Source organism: Herpailurus yagouaroundi, unplaced genomic scaffold (assembly GCF_014898765.1).
Source record: "Herpailurus yagouaroundi ecotype Mexico unplaced genomic scaffold, PumYag 253, whole genome shotgun sequence".
NCBI classification, from domain to species: Eukaryota; Metazoa; Chordata; class Mammalia; order Carnivora; family Felidae; genus Herpailurus; species Herpailurus yagouaroundi.
This window is the reverse complement of record NW_024412470.1, coordinates 4585614-4608138: the sequence shown is the minus strand read 5'-3', so window position 1 is coordinate 4608138 and position 22525 is coordinate 4585614. Positions and strand designations below refer to the sequence as shown.

General features: G+C 43.0%; 1 protein-coding gene across 1 annotated transcript in view; it reads right to left on the bottom strand.

Moving 5' to 3' along the window:
* Positions 1-22525, bottom strand: part of MARK1 (microtubule affinity regulating kinase 1) — a 120658-nt gene that overhangs the window by 15631 nt on the left and 82502 nt on the right. Inside the window, exons 9-14 of the mRNA XM_040460962.1 lie at positions 21284-21520; positions 21078-21197; positions 10264-10363; positions 9122-9234; positions 6463-6616; positions 5970-6163 (exon numbers count right to left, since the gene is read on the bottom strand). Of these exons, the coding sequence (XP_040316896.1) occupies positions 5970-6163; positions 6463-6616; positions 9122-9234; positions 10264-10363; positions 21078-21197; positions 21284-21520 (918 nt within the window). The remainder of the gene's footprint in view (positions 1-5969; positions 6164-6462; positions 6617-9121; positions 9235-10263; positions 10364-21077; positions 21198-21283; positions 21521-22525) is intronic.

The following is a 22525-nucleotide window of genomic DNA, read 5'->3' as shown; positions in this document are numbered from 1 at the left end:
ATAACCCCTGCTGTCGTGCCTGCCCAAATCCCAACTAGTTACTAGTACTAAACCGTACAGGAATGACTTCCAGAAGGGGTACATAAATCTTCTGTTGAATCCTTATTCCAACAGAAAAAAATACCCTATTTCTGGCTAATCGAACTTTCACTCTTCTCTAAAATACATAACCAACTTAAAATGTGTTTAATCATAAGGGCAAGAAAGTTAATAGATATATGCTTCAACTAAGTTTGGAGGAACAAAAAAGCCTCATATAAACAAAACTGTTAAAGTGCAGATTTCAAACTCTTCAAAAGTGCAGGCTCCTGGGTGGAAGGAATTTTGTCACCATTTACACAAAAAACAAAAACTAAAAGCTATAAAAGTACGGCAGCAAAACAGACTAAGATGATGAAGAATATGTTTTTAGGTAAGACACTGTCCACATTAAGTGAAGGCAGACAACTCAGGTTTCACCATGGAGAGATGCATTATGAAACTAGCTTGCATTACAGTTCTTAAAAAAAACCTTTACTTTTGATGATTTCATCATTTGGGCTGTATTGTCACAGGAGCAACCTAATTGTGCACAAATTCCTGGCCAATTGTCTCTGGCCATTTTCAGTCACACTATTTTGTTTCTCCAAGTGTGATGGGTGAACAGTTTCTCCTTCAAAACTGTGCCTTCTGGATTCGGGATCTTCCCACGCCACCTCCCTTCTCTTTGCCCCTGGATGCCAGTGACACTGGGGGTAGCAGCCCTCGGGGTAGCAGCCCCCCCCCCCACCGCCGCCAGGCAAACAGCCAAGGATCGTGCACAAGTTATAGAAACACAGGTTCACTGACTCCATGTGATACAGGTTCATCTGTAAAACTAACTTTTAGAACTGACTTTCCCAGTTCACATAACAACGCTCTGATGGCTGATGAACAAGTAAGGCTCTTTTTGTTTAGGATTTGGGACCTAGAGAGAAACTACCCTTGCAGACCCCTTAACTCTCAGCTTGGCAACTTCCCTAAAGGGGATATACAAATTTTTCTGCATTTCCTAAGAAACCAACCCCTGTAGACAACCCCCTGGGCTTATTTTATACTAGACCGCAAGTTATATAATCACGCTATAATTTTTATGTAAAACGTTTTATTTTATAATCATTATCTTAACCTTTCTGAGTCTCCCTGAAAGTAGTTTCTCCTTTCCCTTGTTCTTTTAAAGATGGTGATTAATAGTATTTTTTACAAGACACAAAATTTTCTATTTTGTATTACTTAGCGTATGTGACGAATATCATTGAAAAACACATTTTCAAGTTTTATTGTCTTTTGATTAAAAAACAGCATAACTGGGGCGCCTGGGTGGCTCAGTCGGTTAAGCGTCCGACTTCGGCTCAGGTTATGATCTCACTGTCCGTGAGTTCGAGCCCTGCGTCGGGCTCTGTGCTGACTGCTCAGAGCCTGGAGCCGGTTTCAGATTCTGTGTCTCCCTCTCTCTCTGACCCTCCCCCGTTCATGCTCTGTCTCTCCCTGTCTCAAAAATAAATAAAAAGTTAAAAAAAAGAACAAACAGCGTAACATATTTGCATCTTCAAAACTCAACATCTGGCTTCCACGTTTCTAGACTAGCCAAGAGCTTACCATTAACTGCTACGCGCAAAATTTTTGGATGGGAGTTTCTGGAAGGGAAGAATATTGTTTGTTTTTCCTGCCTATTACTGCAGAAAGAGTCCTAAGGTCTTTCACAAAGAGAAACACTCCCATCGTTTAGAGTCTGTGATGTTGTGGGTGACGAAAAATAAAAGAGATACAGATAACCAACAAATTTCACCAACCATTACATCTATTTAACTCTTTACCTCAGACCTGCCCCCACTGCTCTCTATAGCCTGTCAGTATCACCCTTAAGTCATACAGTAGACCAATGTTAAGTAATGCAGACTGACAAGTAAGAAATTTTACTACTGGTTTAAAAAGGTTTCTAATTCATAAACATTAAAAGTGCTGTTGGGGTGCGTGGGTGGCTCAGTCGGTTAAGCGTCCAACTCTTGGTTTTGGCTCAGGTCACGGCCTCACAGTTCGTGAGATCGAGGCCTGCATCAGACTGCACTGACAGTGTGGAGCCTGCTTGGGAGTCTCTGTCTCTCTCTCTCAAGGAAAAAAAAAAAAAAAACTTAAAAAAGTACTGCTAAACTACATGACTTACTAAATTATCTATTCATCTCATGATTTATTTTTCCATCAGAAAGCAAAAAGCCATCGGAAGGGAGGTGGGAGGGGGGACAGGGAAAACAGGGGGTGGGGATTAAGGGCACTTGTGATCAGCACCAGGTGTTGTATGGCAATATGGAATCACTGTATTATTCACCTGAAGTTAATATTACACTGCACATTAACTAACTGGAATTTAAATAAAAACTTAAGAAAAAAGAAAGTGAAAAGCCATGTCATGCCATTTGAGTGCATTAAATATTTTCTGTTATATTCCATTTTTTGTTTAAAAGTTTAAACATTTTTTATTTTTGAGAGACAGAGACAGAGAAAGCGAGTACGTGCGTGTGAGCCGGGGAGGGGCAGAGAGAGAGGGAGACACAGAATCCGAAACCAGGGCCAGGCTCTTAGCTGTCAGCACAGAGCCCGATGTGGGGCTTGAACCCATGAATCGGGAGATCCTGACCTGAGCTGAAGTCGGACATTCAACTGACTGAGCCACCTAGGTGCCCGCCCCTATTATACTCCATTTTACAAATTAATAGAATCAAGGGTAAAAATGTTTATTTTTTCAACCAATATTTCATAATGTGACAGCACCTGGATTGTAAATGCTCAGTTCCTTCCTCCTGGACATTACTTCAAAGGAAAGGGATCAGAGCTGTGTATCTGGCTTTTGTATTTCGGGAACGGGAAACTTTGTGTGAGGAGTCAGATGGCAAACATTTTATGCTTTGCGGGCCATGCCATCATTGTCACCGTAGTCTGGAAAATGCAAATTAATGGCAAAAAGGATACACTTTTTTGTTTTTCGGCCCTCAGGCAACGATTTTAAAGGTCGATTAATATCCAGTTGTTGATGAGCTTGTGGAGATAGAATTACTCTAATTACTCCAGCCATCAAAATTATGCTGGTAGCGTCTATTAAAAATTTAACTGTGCATGTTCCAAGGGTACGCACATAGCCAGGAGCGTGCATTAGCGCCCAGCATTAGCACCGGGGCCCTGGATGAGGGGGTGGCAGTGAGGGGGGTGGCTTGTGCACTCAGGGACACTGGAGACTGGGGTGAGCCACCTGAGGTTAAAAAAACCTGGTCACCCAGAAACCAAACTTCTGAGAAGGTATTTAAGAGAAATACAGTAATGACGTTATGTATCCAAGGACAAATACTCTGAAAAGCTGAAAACTCTAAACACCGCACGGACAGGGGAATAAACTGTGACACACGCGTCTGTCGGTACCGAGGAGAGAACGTGCAGGCCCTCAAGAGACCGCAGTGGCTCCAGGTGTTCGGATGTACAAGGACCCGATGATATTTTAAGTGAGAAAATTAAAATGTAACGGACACAGTATGATCTCATTTTTATAAAAAAATAAATCCCCTACGTACACGTATATTCATTTATGTGTTCTTTAAAAAGGAAAACCTATAAAGGAATTTCTCCCAAATGATAACACTAGTCACATTGGAAGTGGAGAATGGAAGGTAGGGTAAACTGTTAATTTTTCTTGAGACATTTCTGAACTGTTAAAATCAAACAAAATGTATTATTTTGGTTTCTTGCATTGCCAAAATTAATACAGTAAATGAAGATAAATTTAGAACCACGGGGCTCAGAACAAAATTTCTCTATGAGAATCTCTTGGCTTGTGTTGTTTTTTTCCTTAAAGATGATAAAGAAGTGTGGCATAAGTACCTTGAATTTAAACCAGTGTCAGAGTTGTTATCCCCTCTTTACTAAACGTGCTTTGAAAAGCCACACATGCCTCAGCACCAATGATTCTGAGGAATCAGCATGTCGACACACAGGAGGAGATTATAAACAAGGGGAGAGAAGGTTTACATGGGGAAGCGACAGCCAACAATACAGGACAGCATCCAGCTGAGAGCTCGATGACACGATACGACAATCAGAAAGACTGACGAGATCCGGAGTGCTCAGTCCCAGGACACTCGATCCAGGAGGCGGGGCTGGAAATGACCTGTACGAATGGCATTTTCATAACGTGAGGGGGGAACTTCAGACAAGAGCACCACATGGAAACGGGAGGAAAGAGGCAGCTGAGTATATCGACGGGAAAGTAAGATCCACCCCAGTGGAATGACAGATCGCTATAGGGCGGTGGCAGAAAATAAGGGACCAGATTCTTTCTTTCTGTGCTGTGGGGTGATGATGCTTCAGAAAGTGTCCTGTAGCGGATGTTTAGGTGAGGGAGAATGATGGCCTGCCTGGGACAACTACTTTTCTTAATGACGTCTTAAACTCTATTAGAGTTAAAAAGCATTTCCAAACAGATCAGTGGGCAGGTAGAGTGGTTACATTTATCTGTTCTGAAAATGGTTATGCACACCTATTTCAGAGTCTAGGCAGCGACAATCAAATCACATGTTTTAAAAAGATACGGTTTCAACGAACTACATGAGACAGTTGGTGCTAGGGAGTTTTAAACCCTTTGCAATTAGGGTTGTGCTGGGTTTTCTGGTATTCTACTTCATGTTTCTATTTAAAGTACTTTCTTCCCTTTTCTTCTCTTTTCCTACTTTCCCTAGGCTAAACCAATTTTTTTTCTTCTGTTGGTTTAAAAGCTGTAAGTTCTATTTCTGTTCTTACGTTGTTTGTCCCTAAGTTCCTGAACTCATGTTTGCTCAATGCTACTGTTCCTCTTTTTTCTTTTTTTTTTTTTCCGAGAGAGAGAGCAAGAGAGAGAGAGTGCACAAGCTGGGGAGAGGGGTAGAAGGAGAGAGAGAATCTTAGGCCCCATGCTCAGTGTGGAGCCAGACACGGGGCTCGATCCTGGGATCACGACCGGAGCTGAAATCGAAAGCCGGGCGCCCAACCGACTGAGCCACCCAGATGCGCCCCCTCCCATGACTTTTTTTAGAACTTATTCTGATCTTATCTTTTGCTGAAAGGCGTGGGCTCCTTTTCTTTTAATCTCCACCCCATTCTTACTTCCTGGGTATTGTCCACAATGTCGGTTCTGAATTTTCATTTTGTGTGTGTGTCTGTCACCACATACACACCTGAACCAGTTATTTCATCATGTTCAACTGCATATATTTTCCAGCGACACCGCAGATTCATTTCTCTTCCTGTCGGAGTACGGTTCTCCTCACACCACAGTGTTTCCAAACAGGTCACTATGTAACGAGGCCACTGAGATATCTGCTGCCTAAGAACGTGCTTATCGGACTTTCACACTGAAACGACAATTTGGCTACATACAAAACTCTGGGTTCAGTGTGAGTCTCTTTTAGTTCTTAAAACGTATCACTCTACTTGTCTTCCTGCATTCGTGCTACTGTTGAGAAATCTGATGTCAGTTTGAATTTTGTTCCTGTTAAGGTCATCTTCTACCTTATCCTGGAAACTTTCCAGAAGTTTTCACTTGGTTTTGGTGTGTGTGTTTCACACTTTAGTGAGTCCAGGAGTAGGTTTTCCTTCTGGCTTCTGTCTTTCTGAATCTTTTATTTTTATTTTTTATTTGAGACAGAGAAAGAGAGAGAGAGAGAGAGAGAGAGAGAGAGAGAGAGGAGGGGCAGACAGAGAGGGGGAGAGAGAGAGAGAATCCCAAGCAGGCTCCACATTGTTCACACAGAGCCTGATGTGGGGCTCAATCCCATGACCACGAGATCATGACGAGCCGAAATCAAGAGTCAGACGCCTGACTGAGTCACCCAGGCGCCCCGAAACATGTTTTTTAAAAGGATGGTTTCCAAGATTATTTTTTTCAAAAGCAATCTGACAACAAATTGCAACGTGCCACAATGTTCACTCACACTAGGGATAGTTGAAGACTTTTTCCTTTCTGGCCCCACAAGAGGACTTGCAGTCACCTCACTTTTTGACCCAACCGTAGTGCTGCCAAGTTTCCGAGCTAAGTCCTTGTCCCACTCGTCTTTCTGTTCACTCTCCACGCTGTTAGCCTGAGGCCTCTTGGTGTATGACACGGCAGGGGGAATGGAGGGCCCAGCTATAAACACATTAAGAAAGCACAGTTAGCCGAAGATCCTCAGACACAGTTTCTCCTGGTGAACAAAACCTCTAAGTTAAAAATATCCTTCCTTATATATTTTACACTTGGAACTAACATTAAACTGTTTGATTATAAAAGTTAGGTCAGTCCCTAAAAGGGGGATTCTATTAATCATGCAATAATAGAAATCTGTGATAACAGATGATACAAGCACATAAACACATGAGTGCAGAGTTCTCGATAAACACAAGTTTGAGCAGGACTGGTGTCTTTTCACTGGTTTGACTTCTCCCCACCATGATCACTGAAACGCCGCTGCTTCTGGTTTGCTGAGATGCTTCGCTGGACCTTCAGGTGGGCAGGGGACTGGAGGCTGCTGTTGTTCAGGTCACTGCTGGGCCGTGACCTCTGACACAAGCTTCCGCTAGATAACGACTCGCCGCCTTCAAACTATAAGGAGAAGACAGACCGCAAGGATTTTAAAAGAAAAATGTTTATGCAAACAATATGCACTCCTGGTTTTCTAATCTATCCCAAGCCATACGAAGAGTAATCAGAACCGAAAAGAAAAATCAGTTTGGACACAGAACTGTGAGTTGGCAACCAGGAAGGGAGAGAACTGGGTACAGTGGGTCTCCACGAGTCCGTGCGCCCTTCTGTTATCTTGTACAAGTGGTTTGGGATCCTTAGTTTAGTCAAAACACCAAAGACCAGTTACCACTTACTGAATGGTTATCATATAGTAGGTGTCTTGCTAAGCAGGCTCTTTCTACGTTACTTTGTGTAGTCATTACAATAAATTCAATTGTTTACTAACCTGAACTTTACAGATGGAAAAACTGAGGTTAGGAGGACCAAGGGCAATCTTTGGGATTCAAACTCAGGCATAGTTGGAATTCAAACTTAGGATGAAATCTAAAATTTTAACTTCAAACATCCGTTTTTTTTCCTACCACACTTACAGAACAAAATTTGGTTTATTGACTCTGATTTAGAGACTACATCTATTTAGATAAGCACAGTAAATAGGGGGTCGATACACTAGCCCTCTCCTTGTAACCACAAGAGGTTTGTTGCCCGCAAACTTCTGACTGAGTCACTGGCATCCCAAGGGAAAATGTAAATTGATATGTAAAGTTACTAACGACAAATAGCAGAGTTATACTGATGAAAGTGGTAACAGATAACACGGAACACACAGTAAAGTGCCAGAAACTGTTTTAGGAACTGTGCAAGTATTAGTTCATTTAACCCTCTCAATGACCCTCAGATGTAGGTACTGTTATCCTCATTTCACGGAGCAGGGATTGGAAGCACAGAGAAATTAAGGAAAGTGCCCAAGTTGATAGTTAGCAGCTGTGCTGGGGTGGAGGAGGGGTGGGGATTCAAACCCAGTGAACCTGGCTCCAGAGTTCAGGCTCTTACTACTTAGAGTAGCCTCATTTGTTTGTATTCGATACAATTCAAACTTCATTTTAATTCATGCACGGGCTGGGTTCTATACTTATGACGCCAGTGCTTGCTTAAGAGGAAAATTAAAGATCTCAGGAGTGAAATCTCAACACGTAAGTAGAAATAAGTCAAAGACTTTAGAAACAACCATTTTACTATTTCCCACTTCTTAAACTTCTCTTGATTTGCCTTCTTTGATACCGCTTCTCCAGCTGTTCGTGTCCCCATTGAGCTCCTCCCCCCACTGGAATGGCAGTACCCAGCTGGCAGGGCCAGAGAGGGACAGATGAGTTACCACGTGCGAAGTCCTCAGAACAGTGGCTGGCACGTTAGTGCCGTGCTCCTCTGACGACAGCTCGCAAATCTATTACTGCTGCTTCTAACACTCCCTCCAACCCAGACCTTTACACCCAAGTGTCTACTGAAGAGCTCCACCCAAGAGGAATCTCAAATTCACCCACCTCAAGTTGAACAAACCTTCATCTTCCCCCTGAAATCCACTCTTTTCGTATCCCGGCAAATACGTCTCACAAAACCAGTCACCTGTGCTACAAATCTGAGGGTCCCTCGGCCTCATTTCCAACAGGCCGCCAAGTACTGCTAATTCTACCTGACGTGTCGGCCTGCTGTGGATGTCTGTCGTCCTGTCTGTCCTGGAGCGCCCTGCACCTGCCCCCGACTAGAGCAGCGGCACGCTGTAAGCGCACCGCTGACTGCGACCCCCTCTAGAACGAGGGCTCCTTGCGAGCAGAACACGGCAGAGTCCGTAAACGTCAGCTGAATGTACTGCTTCGCCAACAGCTACCGTCTAATTAAAGAGAATTTCAGTCTATTCCACAAAGTGCCTCCCACAGGTATCTAATCATTAACAAGCTGTCAATGTTCTCAGCTCTGTTCTTGACTCTCAATTCATACCTTTATTTTTGCTGTGCCAAAGGACTGTTTGGTTTTATGGTTCAACCACCATCTGTACACAGTTATTCCTGACCTGAATCTATCTCCTTATTATACAGATCTCTCCTGGCCCTGAGAATTCCCCATTGCAAGGATCAGAGCCACTGGATGTTCTAGGCAAAATACCACCAAACAACATTTTCCTGGGTTCCCACCTACTCAAATCACTTCAGATACATGTTTTGTTTTAAATGCCATCCCTTCCTTCCGTCTCGTCTTCCTGCACACCCAGAATAACCATGTTCCTTTGTGCAGGGCTGTTGTTTCTGGAGACACAACCCTGGGGGCTCTCATTCTCAAAGACTAGACTGTGTGTGCCCCTCGGAGCTAAGCAAGGTACTTGGTCTGCTCTTGCATAGCAGAAATCCCCCCTGGTACTTGGAAATGAAATCAGCTCATAACTTAGCATCTTGAGTTTGAACTCGAAAAATAAGAATGTTAGGGCCTTTATATTATTTTCCATACCATACAGATGCGCTAACATTATATCTTAGCTGTCACTTGTCTCAAGAAACAGTTGACATTAATCTGAAAAGGTAAAGAACTTACTTCGGGTGGTTTTCTACCTAGTAGAATATACGTAGCCATAACTTCATCATATTTCTGATTTATTAAGGCGTCATTTATCTCATCTCGCGCAAAACCCATGGTGACCATGATGTCTAGAAAAAAAATGCAAATTTTCTGAAAATGGGTTTATTTTAGTAAACAAACCAACAAATGTAAGTTTGCCAACACAAGATATGAAAAATTCTGGAATTTTAAAGAGTAACATTACCAAAACTTCTGTATTATTAACACACAGATACTGCATATTCAGATGCTATACAGTCACAATTTTTCATACAGAAACTACACCATGGGATCCACATTCACGTGCCTAGCCCGCTTCTCACCACCTAACACATTCCTGAGCTCCTCTGTTCAGCCAGAGACACACTATCCATCTGTGACACACACAAAACCCCTTCTTTTTCTCTATCTGTTAACACACCGTCCACCACCCATGGAGTGGTTTCTCTCATCTCCTAACAACTCCTACTTTCTGATCTGAAGGCAGGCTGATTCTTCTTTGGGAGGCTTGAATCCCGCAGTTGTTCTGAGCCGATTCCTAACACCCTAGAACACGCCTCCCTTGCCCCTCTGCTCTCAAGACAGAGAGGAGCACGGTTGAGATGAGTCAGCTGTGAGTTTCTGCTGGCTTTGGTAACGGAGACCGAGTTGCAGAGAACAGGTTGGAAGCAGAGCGCGGCTGGGTGTGGGAGGATGCACCCCGCCGAGACGGCGGAAAATAGAAAGGGAGAGCCAAAGTGTTCATCCCCTCAGCTCAAGTGCCTCCACATTTTTGGTTAAAATACACGCTATGTTTTGCTGATACTTATCAGTCTGATCAATGCTGATACTTAAACCATTCCTCCTGTTAGGGATTTGCTGAAAGAAAAGAACTAGGTTTATCTACATTATTTTAACTTCTGTATCACTGTTGTCAAGAACTGAAATGGATTTTAAAATACATGAGGACAAACTTGAAATTGTAACGTTTGGTGAAAATTCAGGGAAAGAAAAGATGACAATGCAAGTGTTTTCCAAATAAAAATGATTTCCTATTTATGTTTTTAAACACTATTTTGGTAGAGTGCAGGTCTCTTACAGTGTAGGGCCAGCACGTCTCCCAGTATTTAAATACTTACCTATCCGTTTCGTGTCATTGAAATCTGGTTCAGGCTCAGAATATGGCTTTAGTTCTTCTTCTTCGTGACCGACGTTCATCCACCGATCTTTCATTATTTGCTAGGAAATAAACTTTACATTATGTTTGGCCAATCAGAACATTCCACCACTTATTTTAGCTCTATTTTTAGTGTGAAATTTTTGGGTTCACTCAGCAAGAATCATGATGTTTTCAATCTAAAGTCAGTCTGCAGGTTGATTGCCAGGCCGAAAGAGGGGTGAGGCTTTGGGACACACTTACATACCTTGTGACAGTGACAACTATCGTCACGCACACTCCCTGAATGTATGGATTCAAAATAACCTGCTGCCCATATTCCTCTAAAAGGAATATTATCTCATTTGCAAGTTTTAATCTCAGAACCCAGTGATTTCAACCTTTGCTTCATCTTATTGCATTTAAGATTAGTGAAGAGAGTATTCATTTTTCCTGGTCTTCTACCCAATGTATACTTATACACCTGCATTTTTTTTTTTTAATTTTTTTTCAACGTTTATTTATTTTTGGGACAGAGAGAGACAGAGCATGAACGGGGGAGGGGCAGAGAGAGAGGGAGACACAGAATCGGAAACAGGCTCCAGGCTCCAAGCCATCAGCCCAGAGCCTGACGTGGGGCTCGAACTCACAGACCGCGAGATTGTGACCTGGCTGAAGTCGGACGCTTAACCGACTGCGCCACCCAGGCGCCCCTACACCTGCATTTTAAAACCACCACTTATAAAAGCGTTTGGAAAGCAGACACCATGGGGAATGGAAGACAGGGTTAGTAAGTGAAGACAGGGTTAGTAAGTAAAGACGGCTCAGAGAATGTGGAAGGGGAGAGTGGTCAGAATGTCAGAATGGAAGCCAGACTCAGGGATGAGCAAGGATGGGGATGAAAACAGGGACTGGTGTGAATTAGAGTCAAAACCAGGAGAGGTGCGAATTCGAGCAGTCCCGGTTTGTTAAAAGGCAACCTAATTGGGGGCATCCTACGGAATGGGGAAAATGTTCACAAACATATATTGGAGAAGGGGTTAATATGCAGAATACATATGGGAAATCCGACAATTCACTAACAACAAAACTGCCCAATTCAAAAATGGGCAAAGGACTTGGATAGATATTTCTCCAAAAGAATATACACCAAGAGCCAATAACCCTATGAAAAGGTCACTAATCTAACATCACTAAATATCAGGGAAATAAAAACCACAGCGAGGTATCACCTCACTTCTGTCAGGATGGCTACTATAGAAAAAAGTGAAAGTAACAAGTGTTGGCGAGGACGTGGAGAACAGGAGCCCGTGGGTGCTGCCACTGTGCCCGCACGACGGTGTTTCTCCTTCGGCGAACAGTGTGGAGGCTCCTCAAAAGGTACCACCAGACCTATAAATATGATCCGGTAATCCCACCTCTGGGTTTATGCCCACAAGAAATGAGAACGGAATCTTGAGGGGTATCTGCACCCCCGTGTTCACCACAGCTTTCCTCACAACAGCCAAGGTGTGAAGCAACCCAGGCGTCTGATGGATGAATGCGTAAAGAAGATGTCGTCTATACACACAACGGAATGTTACTTAGCCTTAAAACAGAAGGAAATCCATATGCTGTAGCACGGATGAAACTTGAGGACATTTCTAAGTGAAATAGGCCAACCACAAAAGGACAGATAATCATTACATGAGGGATCTAGAGTAAACGAACTCACAGAAACTCAAATTACATCCTTGGTGATGTTCTCAAGTTCAAGATGGCAATGTTAACAGACTGAAGATAATAACGAGTGGGACGAGACTTGTCACAGTCAGATCTGCAGCAAGTGAAAGATTCTGGAAGAGTAAGAGTCCATCACATGACAAGGGACTGGAAGGGAGAACGCAGGCCACACGGGCAGACACCCAAGGGCAAACGGCAGGGGTGCGTGTCTGGCGGACAGCGAGTTCAGTACGACCGGTGGGATGGGTGGGGAGGCAAGATGAGGGTAGAATATTAATAGGGTTTCTTTCAGTCACCTAAGGGGCACGTCTGGAGGGTGTGATTTTGAAGTCTCTCTGGCCAGTGTGTGGAGAGTGAACCAGAGGGGTTCGTGACTGGAGGCCCAGAAGTCAGCTAAGAGGCTTTAGCAAGAATCTAGGAGAGAGGTGATGCCCGTCTGAATTAAACGGAGGCAGTGGCGAGGGGAAAGGACGGATTTTCAATACTGGGCTGGTAAAAATCAAGAAAACTTCGTGACTGGATACGAGGGGGAATGAGGATGTGGGACCGTTCAGAGGAAGAGAAGATGATGCCCGGGTTCCTGGTGTAGACGACGGAGTAGACGTGGACACCACCTACTGGGAGAGCAAATTCAGAAAGAGGAGGAGACTGGATGGGGAAAGAGGCGGCTGAGCGTTGGAGCAGAGGAGTTTGAGGTGCTGGCGGATAGATATCCAAATAGACACGTTCTGTAATGTTCTGTGAGCTCCAGAGAAGCTCAAGAGAAATCTGGGCTGAGGACGGAGATTCAGGAAGCAGCTGACACATGACATCAGAAGCTGTGGATTCTCCAGGAATCCCAAACAGAGTCGGAAGAAGTAGAGGGGGGTCCACGGCACAGCCCCACGGAACACTGGCATTTAAGGGTTAGAGAGAAAAGTGACCCGAGAAGTGAGTGGAGGAGGGAAATCTGCACAGTGTGACACGGAAGGAAAGGCAAGAGTTTTTAGTTTTTAAAAATGTTTCACTTATTTATTTTGAGAGCAAGTGAGCACATGAGCAGGGGAGGGACAGAGAGAGAGAGAGAGAGGAGAGGGTTAGAGAATCCCAAGCAGACTCTGCACTGTCATCACAGAGTCTGACCAGGGGCTCGGTGCCATGAACCAATCGCGTGATCGTGACCCGAGCTGAAATCAAGAGCTGGACGCTCAACTGACCGAGCCACCCAGGCGCCCCAAGGCGAGTTTATCGAGGAGGTCCTGTCAAAGAAGGTGATAATAAAAAAGTAACCTGCTGTGTTTAGGAGCAAACACGAGTGGCGTCCCTGAGGGAGGTTTCAGGGGAGCAGAGGGGCCACTGAGAAATAAGGCACAGGCGAGGACACGCGCAGCGTAAGCGGAGCTACTTTTTACAAAGTCGGGCCGGAAAGGGAGGAACACGAGGGATTCTAGGCAGGGACTGCGGGCTTGAAGGGTGCCTTTTTCTAAAATGGGAGATACACGTACAGAGGCTGTGAGACAAAGGTGTCAGCAGAGTGGGGGCTGGACGGGACAGAAGAGGGAGCTTTTCTGAAGGAGAGAGCTATGAGAGGCACACAGGGATCTGCTTTCACTGAAGTTAGAGCCCTTGAGGATAAAGACTGGGCCTTCACTACCTTTCTCAGCACACACGCTTGGTGCTGCGTTTGGACTGGGCAATATTTTGTTTTATTTTTGATGTTTTTATTTATTTTTGAGACAGAAAGAACGAGCAGAAAGCACGAGCTGGGCAGAGAGAGAAAGAGACAGGGACCGAAGTGGGCTCTGTGCTGAGAGCAGAGAGCCCGGTGCGGGGCTCGACCTCACGCACCATGAGGTCATGACCTGAGCTGAAGTCAGACGCTTAACCGACTGAGCCACCCATGCGATGCGGCCCTGGGCAATATTTTAAAATAAGGCTGCTACAGAAGCCCCGGGTACAATGACATGTTGAGAGGAGCTTAGCAACGAAGACGGCTGAGGAAGCCACTAGAACTTCCGGGAGACAGACAACCGAGGGCTGCGCTGGGCCTGAGGACACTGAAGAAGGAAGAGCTACAGAGGTATCATTCAAAGCACCTGATGACAGAATTTGTTCTGGGAACGAGGGAAAGAAAGGCTGGAATCCAAAAGGGTTCTGAGGATTCTAAGTCAGGCGCCTGGTGGAATAAACAACACTGTATCCGTGAATTAAGTGAGAAACGCAGGAGCAGTAACAGATTTGCTAGCTGGAAGATGGGCAATTAAAAGCAAAATGAAGATACTCCAAATTTCCGGATATTTCTCAATTACACTGTGCTTGCTGGGTGTTCGTTTCATAACCATTGTGTGTCTGTCGTCATCAAGGAGAAAAACGTGTGTGGGCCACAACCCGCAGGCAACTTGTCTTTTACCTGCGGAAATAAGATTTGCTCCTGAAACCTGAAAGCATCTGAACACACGACAGAATTAATTATTCAAAACTGTGCTATTAGCAGTGCATATTGTGCTTATTAACAAAGGGCAAAGGGGCGACTTGTGGTGTGGGCTGGGGTTTTCAGGGAAGGATCATAAGGAGAGAGAATGTGAGGTGACTCTGGAAACACCGGGAGAATCGGGGTTGGTGGAAGAGTCAAGGCAGAAGAATTCAGGAGGAAACCGTGAGGAAGCTCCCTTCTCTGACTCGGAACCAAGGTAACGTGGAAAAATACAGAAGAATGGGAGATAAAGGTAGTATCTTCAGATGACTGGATTTAAACATGATGTGATGGGCGATGGAGAAATGCTACATTTCACCAACATGGATGTCACACAACATTTTTTTTGTTAATGTTTATTTATTTTGAGAGAGACAGAGAAAGAGAGAGAGAGAGAGAATGAATGAATGAATCCCAAGCAGGTTCCACGCTGTCAGCACAGAGCCTGATGAGGGGCTTGAACTCAGGAACCATGAGATCATGACTTGAGCTGAAACCACAAGTCGGACGCTTAACCGACCGAGCCACCCAGGCGCTGTGAGAGGAACAATCTGAGGAGACGTAGCAGGAGAAGGAACCCCGCTGGTCCTCACACAAAGTTAGATCTGAGGCAAGGCTCATCCAGGGAAAGTGGGGGAAATCCCAGGGATATGGAGACACCAGGGCAGCGAGGAGAGAAGGAACACGGTTTTGCCGTCCTTTTTTTCTTACTGTCGTCACTGGGGATTGCCAAGGGTCCACCCAGCACAGTCTGTCTCACAAAGGTAGTTGATTTCAAAGCAAAATAAAAATCGTCTGAAGAAAATTTTCCTTTGGCAAAAGGAATGGAAGGTAAAGGTGGGAAAGAAAATCTGCTTAAAGGAACGCGTAGAGGCATAAACTCTTACTTCTGAATGTGAAGGTCTTTTCCAAGAATAAGGCACAGGAAACAGCAAACTATGAATGTAGAAGAGGGAAGACCCATGTGCAAGAAGCTGTTCTTAGCTGTGTGAACCTCATGCCCTAAACACTTCTTCTGTGGGAGCCAGGGTTTGCCCCGAGGCCAAGGCAGAAAGGCCCCCGGAAACGGAGGTGCTGCGGGCCAGGCGAGTGGTCACGTAGCCCTCGCCGTGTGGCTACAGGCGCACCTCAAGGCCGCACAGCGCGCTAGACCTGCCAAATAAATGAACCCACTTCAGATTTCACTTGAGATCTCGGTTTCTCTCTTTAACAAATGCTCATTTATTTTGAGAGAGAGAGAGAGAGAGCTCAAGCGAGGGAGGGGGAGAGAGAGGAAGAGAGAAAATCCTAAGCAGGCTCTGCACCACTAGCACAGAGCCCGGCATGGGGCTCGATCCCAGGAACCAGGAGATCAGGGCCTGAGTCAAAAGCAAGAGTTGGACGCCCAACTGACTGGGCCACCCGGGCATCTCTCTCTCTCCTCTCTCTCCCCTCTCTCCCCTCGAAGTAATCTCTAAGCCCAACGTGGGGCTTGAACTCATGACTCCAAGATCAAGAGTCACATCCACATCCTCTACCAACTGAGCCAGCCAGGCCCCCCCTGAGATATCTCAAAATGAGAAACAAGAGGTCAAACAAGATTCCAAACCGAACAAGAGAGAGCTCGCTCCAGCCACCACTGCCAATGGACACAGATGACTATTTGCTAGAAATTCTACCAAAATAACTGATTCAGATGAATTATCAAGAAAGAAATTAACAGTGGAAATACACAACTTATACCTTAGGTTCACATTAAAAATTTATGGACTTCAGGATTGCCAGATGGAAATTTTTCTTAAATGGTTTTAACCCCTGTAAAAGTTCACCATATACTTCTGAATCTGTATGTAGAAATCTTTCATCTATTTATTAAAAAAAAATTTTTTTTTATATTTTTGAGACAGAGAGAGACAGAGCATGAACGGGGGAGGGTCAGAGAGAATCCAAAACAGGCTCCAGGCTCTGAGCTGTCAGCATAGAGCCCGACATGGGGCTCGAACTCATGGACAGCGAGACCATGACCTGAGCCGAAGTCGGCCGCTTAACCGACTGAGCCACCCAGGCGCCCCTCTTTCATTTTTTTAAAAAAGGTTGTTATTATTACTAATTTTTGCTTTATTGCCTCTTGTATTGGGCAGATGCAAGCAAGATTTGCAAGACTACCTTAGCAGCAGCTGAAAAGGTGTTAAAGCAAAAATAAATACTTTTTTTGAGGAGAAACATAGATGACAGAGAAAGCGCCAGAAAGAGGAGCTTTGCCTTAGGCTCATATTTTTTGCATTATTTTGAGAGGTAACACAGTCCATTCTGGTTAAGAACTGGGAAAATTAAGGACATACACAGAGGGGATAGCAGAAAAACGTGATCAGTTTCTTTCTAATAAAAGTATCTAGACACACCAATATTCCAATAAATAGGGAAAAAAGTATCATAGTGTATAATATAAAACACAAATCCTTTAAAAATCCTGTGTGATACTATCCCTCCTGTTATTAGTGCAGTGAGCAAGCTCTGACAGCATTCATACACAACTTGGAAAAATTATGCAGCCATTTAGATCTAGAAACAACTAGAGGTCAAGCAGTAATTTCATTCATTTTATTATCATGGGCGATAAATTAGGTACTTAATATATAAGGCTTTAAGAAATCCTTTAATGAAGTAGCAATTATATTTGAGAAGAGGAAGATATCAGAGTTAAATTAGAAGTTTAGTAAGATAACAAGATAATAAGATTCTTAAATTGAACTTCAACATTAACAAATTATATAGTGAAGAAAGACTAGTGTTTGCTCTAATCAGTAACTCTTGACACTCAAGTAGCACTGAAAAAAATTCACAAAGTTTCATTTGTTTTTACATATAAGAATTAACAGAGGAAATATTTCATATTAAGATGTTACAAATCCGGTAAGGCTGATTAACCAGACTCCATTAGACTAGCGGTTCAAAGACACAGAGAGCTTCTATGTAAAAAAGCACAGTTAACCTAGTCATTAAAAATACTAAGCATTATCTCAGATGAAATAAAGATAAATTAAGGCAATTATGACAAGCCATATAACTACCATAAAGGCATCAAATGTGGGAAATTATTACATCGAATACTGAATCCAGGTGGAGAACAGATACCTTCAAATGCCTTAGGTCACATTCAATCTTGTAGCAATGATACAGAAGACCTGTCAGACTGTTTACACCCTCTGACGCACTAATTACACTCTGGAGAATATATCTAAGCATATATCCCAAAGGGAAAAAAAGCATATCACGTTATTATTATTAGTAAAGACCATGGAAACAACTAACCCAAAGAGAACAACATTGCTACTGGCAAGGAAGGAGCTCACGTTTACGATAAAGAAGAGAAGTACCCGACCCAAAACCTTTTAAGTTAAAAGAAAAAAGAAAAAAAGAATGCACCACAACACGGAAACATTACTACCGTACAAAAATTTATGTTTACACACTCAAGATTAGGGTTTTGCAAACTGTGGGGTTTTTTTTTAGAGCTTAAGGATTTTTTTGCTGTACAGTCGCTACTAAAGTTGGTACGAAAAATGGAAGTGAAGACTCAAATGATTTTTGACATTATTGCTATTTCAAGGGGGAGTTTCTCAAGGTTTGGTATTAGCAATCTTTTTTTTTTCTTTTCTTTTTCTTTTCTCTTCTTTCTTTCTTTTTTTTAAACGGTGTCAGGTTTCTTTGGAAAGTTATTTCGGGAACTAGCCCACAAAGGCGGACTAGCCTTTGTACAGTGATATCTGCAACATTATGATAATGTTTCCGATGCAGACTCATGGTTCTGTGGCTGGAAAACTTAGTTTTGATAAGCTGGAACAGAAGGTTCCAGTCTATACTCAAATACATAGCGCTGAGACTCTGATGATCAAATGTTTTAATGCAGCAATTTGGCTTTAAAATTCAACCCAGAATTCCAATACTTTCATCTTTTGCATCTTAACGCTAATAAGGATGAATGACTTAAGTATGTGGCTACTGTAAATTAATCATCTTTAAGTGACTAAGTACATCATATCAACTGTCTAAGGGATTTGTAACATCCATAATCATTTTTGTATGTTCTTTTTGCTCTTCTCATTAGTTAAGCGGATGCCTCAACTGTGAACATTTTACTAAGTGACATTCAGGTAAACTAGGTTCCTATGATAAAAGTGGGTCATAAAGCAGGATTAAGAAAAATTCAAGTTGCCATAAAATTTTACTTATTTTTAAAATAGTCTTTATTTTTGTTAAGTAAGCTCTACACCCAACGTGGGGCTTAAACTCATGACCCCAAGATCAAGAGTCGTCATGTTCCTCTGACTGAGCCCCCTGTTGCCATAAAATTTTAGAACTGATATGAGAGTCAACAGTTTTAACTTTTTTCACTATTTCACGTAACTTTCTTAATTTTTTTTTTTTAACGTTTATTTATTTTTGAGACAGAGAGAGACAGAGCATGAATAGGGGAGGGGCAGAGCGAGAGGGAGACACAGAATCCGAAGCAGGCTCCAGGCTCTGAGCTGTCAGCACAGAGCCCAACGCGGGGCTCCAACTCACGGACCGTGAGATCATGACCTGAGCCGAAGTCGGACGCTTAACCGGCTGAGCCACCCAGGCGCCCCTCACGTAACTTTCTATGAATAATGGTTAAAAATAATTTTAATGTTGTTTTTTTTTTTAATTTATTTTTGAGACAGAGACAGACAGAGCATGAGCAGGGGAGGGGCAGACAGAGGGGGAGACACAGAATCGGCAGCAGGCTCCAGGTTCCGAGCTGTCAGCCCAGAGCCTGATGCGGGGCTCGAACTCACATACTGTGAGATCGTGACCTGAGCTGAAGTCGGACGCTTAACCGATGGAGCCACCCAGGCGCCCCAAAAAACAATTTTAGAAAAGTAATAATATTAAAGAAGGCAGGCCTCTGTACGAAAACACTGATAACATACTCTTTTACCCTCAAAGGAAAAAAAAACCCACAAAAATTATAGGAAGGAAGTAATCACGTTTAAACAAGTAAGTCAGTAAAAAATATCTGATATTTGATTCACTGGTATAAAGCATTTATAAAATAATTTCCCAATGGAAGTCACCATCTTTTAACTTCCATCAAAACATACTGTACCTTTTGGTGGAAAATATTTGTGGAAACAAAGTTACAAAGCCCAAAGTAACCTGAGAGCTCTGTAACACAGTGAGCTCTGACTCACCATAAAGCTGTCTCCTACCCAGCATGAAGTCTATGCCAGAAAGCCCCACTGCTACACTAAAAAGTCCAGTTCAAGTAAGGTTAACTCCCTGAATTCTCTACCCCATCTATTAAGGCAAATAAATGAAGACAAGAAAGTACCAGTGGATAATACATGCGGGATCTCTGAAATCGTCTTAGCACAGGTTAAAATATCATTCTTCAAAACAGATGGGCGAAATCCTTAGAAAGTGGTTTAATGGCAGTGTCAGAAGAAAAAAAGGTTAGACATTTTGGTTTTGTGAACCTCTGATGTTACGTGGCTATAACGTACTGAGTATATTTATAACCGCACAACAGCATCTATTACAAATAACCTCGCGTGTGGAACGTATGTATGCAACACAACAGTGTGTTAAGAAATGAAATCCCTGGGGCGCCTGGGTGGCGCAGTCGGTTAAGCGTCCGACTTCAGCCAGGTCACGATCTCGCGGTCCATGAGTTCAAGCCCCGCGTCAGGCTCTGGGCTGATGGCTCAGAGCCTGGAGCCTGTTTCCGATTCTGTGTCTCCCTCTCTCTCTGTCCCTCCCCCATTCATGCTCTGTCTCTCTCTGTCCCAAAAATAAATAAACATTGAAAAAAAAAATTTTAGAAATGAAATCCCTGTTTCCAGTATGTTCGACTTAAACTGTAAATTTTCTGTACTGATATTGAGTGTTTTCTTTAAAAAAATTTAAGTTTTTTTAATGTTTATTTATTTTTCAGAGAGAGAGAGAGAGAGAGAGAGAGAGAGAATACGAGCAGGGAAGGGGCAGAGAGGGAAGGAGACACAGAATCCGAAGTAGGCTCCAGGCTCTGAGCTGTCAGCACAGAGCCCGACCTGGGGCTCGAACCCACAGAGTAGCGAGATCATGACCTGAGCCAAAGTCGACGCTCAACTAACTGAGCCACCCAGGGACCTTCTGTAAAATTGTTTAATGTCAGCTACTAATTTCAGATATGAAATTCAGTCATGAAATATTCACTGGATTAGAACTTCGACTATCTTTTCTTTCATCCTTGAAATACCAGTATTTCCTGCTGCACACAAGGCTCCCACTTTGGAGCAATTTCTGATGGGCCAGGTTTTCCTCCTTCTCCAACAAAAAGTCCATTTCATTCCTATTTTTATGTTGTTTTAATTTAATACTTCACTGCAGGACAAAGAAGAAATAACAGTCTTTAAAGAAGCCGAACATGACAACTTCTGAGCAGGGAAAGAATCATGCCACCTTCCCTAGCCCTGAATTTACATGATTTGCCCATTTTCTAAGAAACAAAACGCCAAAAAACAAAAACACGAAAACAAACAAAAAAACACAACAAAAGCCACAGGGGAAAAATTATTTAGAATGCTCTTGGAATATTTTAATTGTGAAACTTTAAACGCGGAGTACAAACAATAACTTACTTCTAAGCTGCCTCTCTTTATTGGATTCAGCACCAATAATTTCTTCAGAAGATTTTCACAGTCGGTGGACATATAGAAGGGAATACGGTACTTTCCTCGTAAGACTCGCTCCCGTAGTTCCTTAAGAAGGCAAAGAAAGTACTCCTAACTGGCTCCTGAAATGATCATGCCTGAGATAAAACATTAGTACCGACTTCCACCGATACCTTCAAATTCTGGCCATCAAAAGGCAACGAGCCGCTGACTAATGTATAGAGAATGACGCCGAGGCTCCACACATCCACTTCAGGCCCGTCGTACTTCTTTCCTTGGAAAAGCTCGGGGGCAGCGTAGGGTGGGCTTCCACAAAATGTGTCTAATTTGTTCCCGACTGTAAATTCATTACTGAAACCAAAGTCAGCAATTTTAATATTCATATCAGCATCAAGGAGAAGATTTTCAGCCTGCGAGGAAAATTAAAAAAAAAAAAAAAAAGAAAAAGGACAATGTAAATGCCTACACAAAATATTCATTATAACTGTTTCAGATCTCAAACATGTATTTCTTCCTTCATCATTTTTATGCATAATATCAGATTTAGAAGCCCAGCACGGTGTTTCAATGCATAACTGTTCAGAATCGCATCCATGTAAGACTGAATGTTAACACTATATAAGTGAAGCTCTCGTCTATAGGAGTATCTGCAGCTGTTTAAGAAAAGTTACTGAGAACGCTTTTTCTTCCAAGTTACGTTAAACCCATTTTTTTCCTTCACTGTAAGAAACATCCTGGAACCGTACCTTAGTATGACCTATGTCAAGAAATGTAAGTTGACATAACACTAATCCTTCTTGGGCTTAAACCAACAAGGTTAGGGGCGCCTGGGTGGCTCAGTTGGTTCAGTGTCTGCCTTCGGCTCAGGTCATGATCTCACAGTTTGTGAGTTCGAGCCCCACGTCGGGCTCTGTGCTGACAGCTTGGGAGCCTGGAGCTTGCTTCGGATTCTGTCTCCCTCTCCCTCCGCCCCTCCCCTGCTTACACTCTGTCTCTCTCTAAAAAATAAATATTAAAAAAAAAAAACCAACAAGTTTACTCAAAAGTGCTCTATTTTAATAGACCATCACTGATTAATGCAAAGCTCAAGAGTATACCTAAAATAACTGCCAGTCGGGGGTTCTGTGCTATTGAATTAAACCTTTCGTCTTCTCTGATAGAATGCTTCCTCAACAAAGTTCTGTTCTTTTAGTAAAACACAACAATACAACACAGCCTCCACTAGATCTTGTTTAAGTTTCTTTTTGCTGTTCTAAAACTAGATTCTCCTCTTCTGGAGGTATATTTTGGTAGAAAGCAGTGATTTCCACCCTTGTGTTTTCAGATGCTGTTTTTCCAAGATCCTAAAACAGAATCATTTAAAAAAAAAAAAAAAAAAAAAAAAAAAAGGTTGAAACGTGCCTTTTGTAAACACA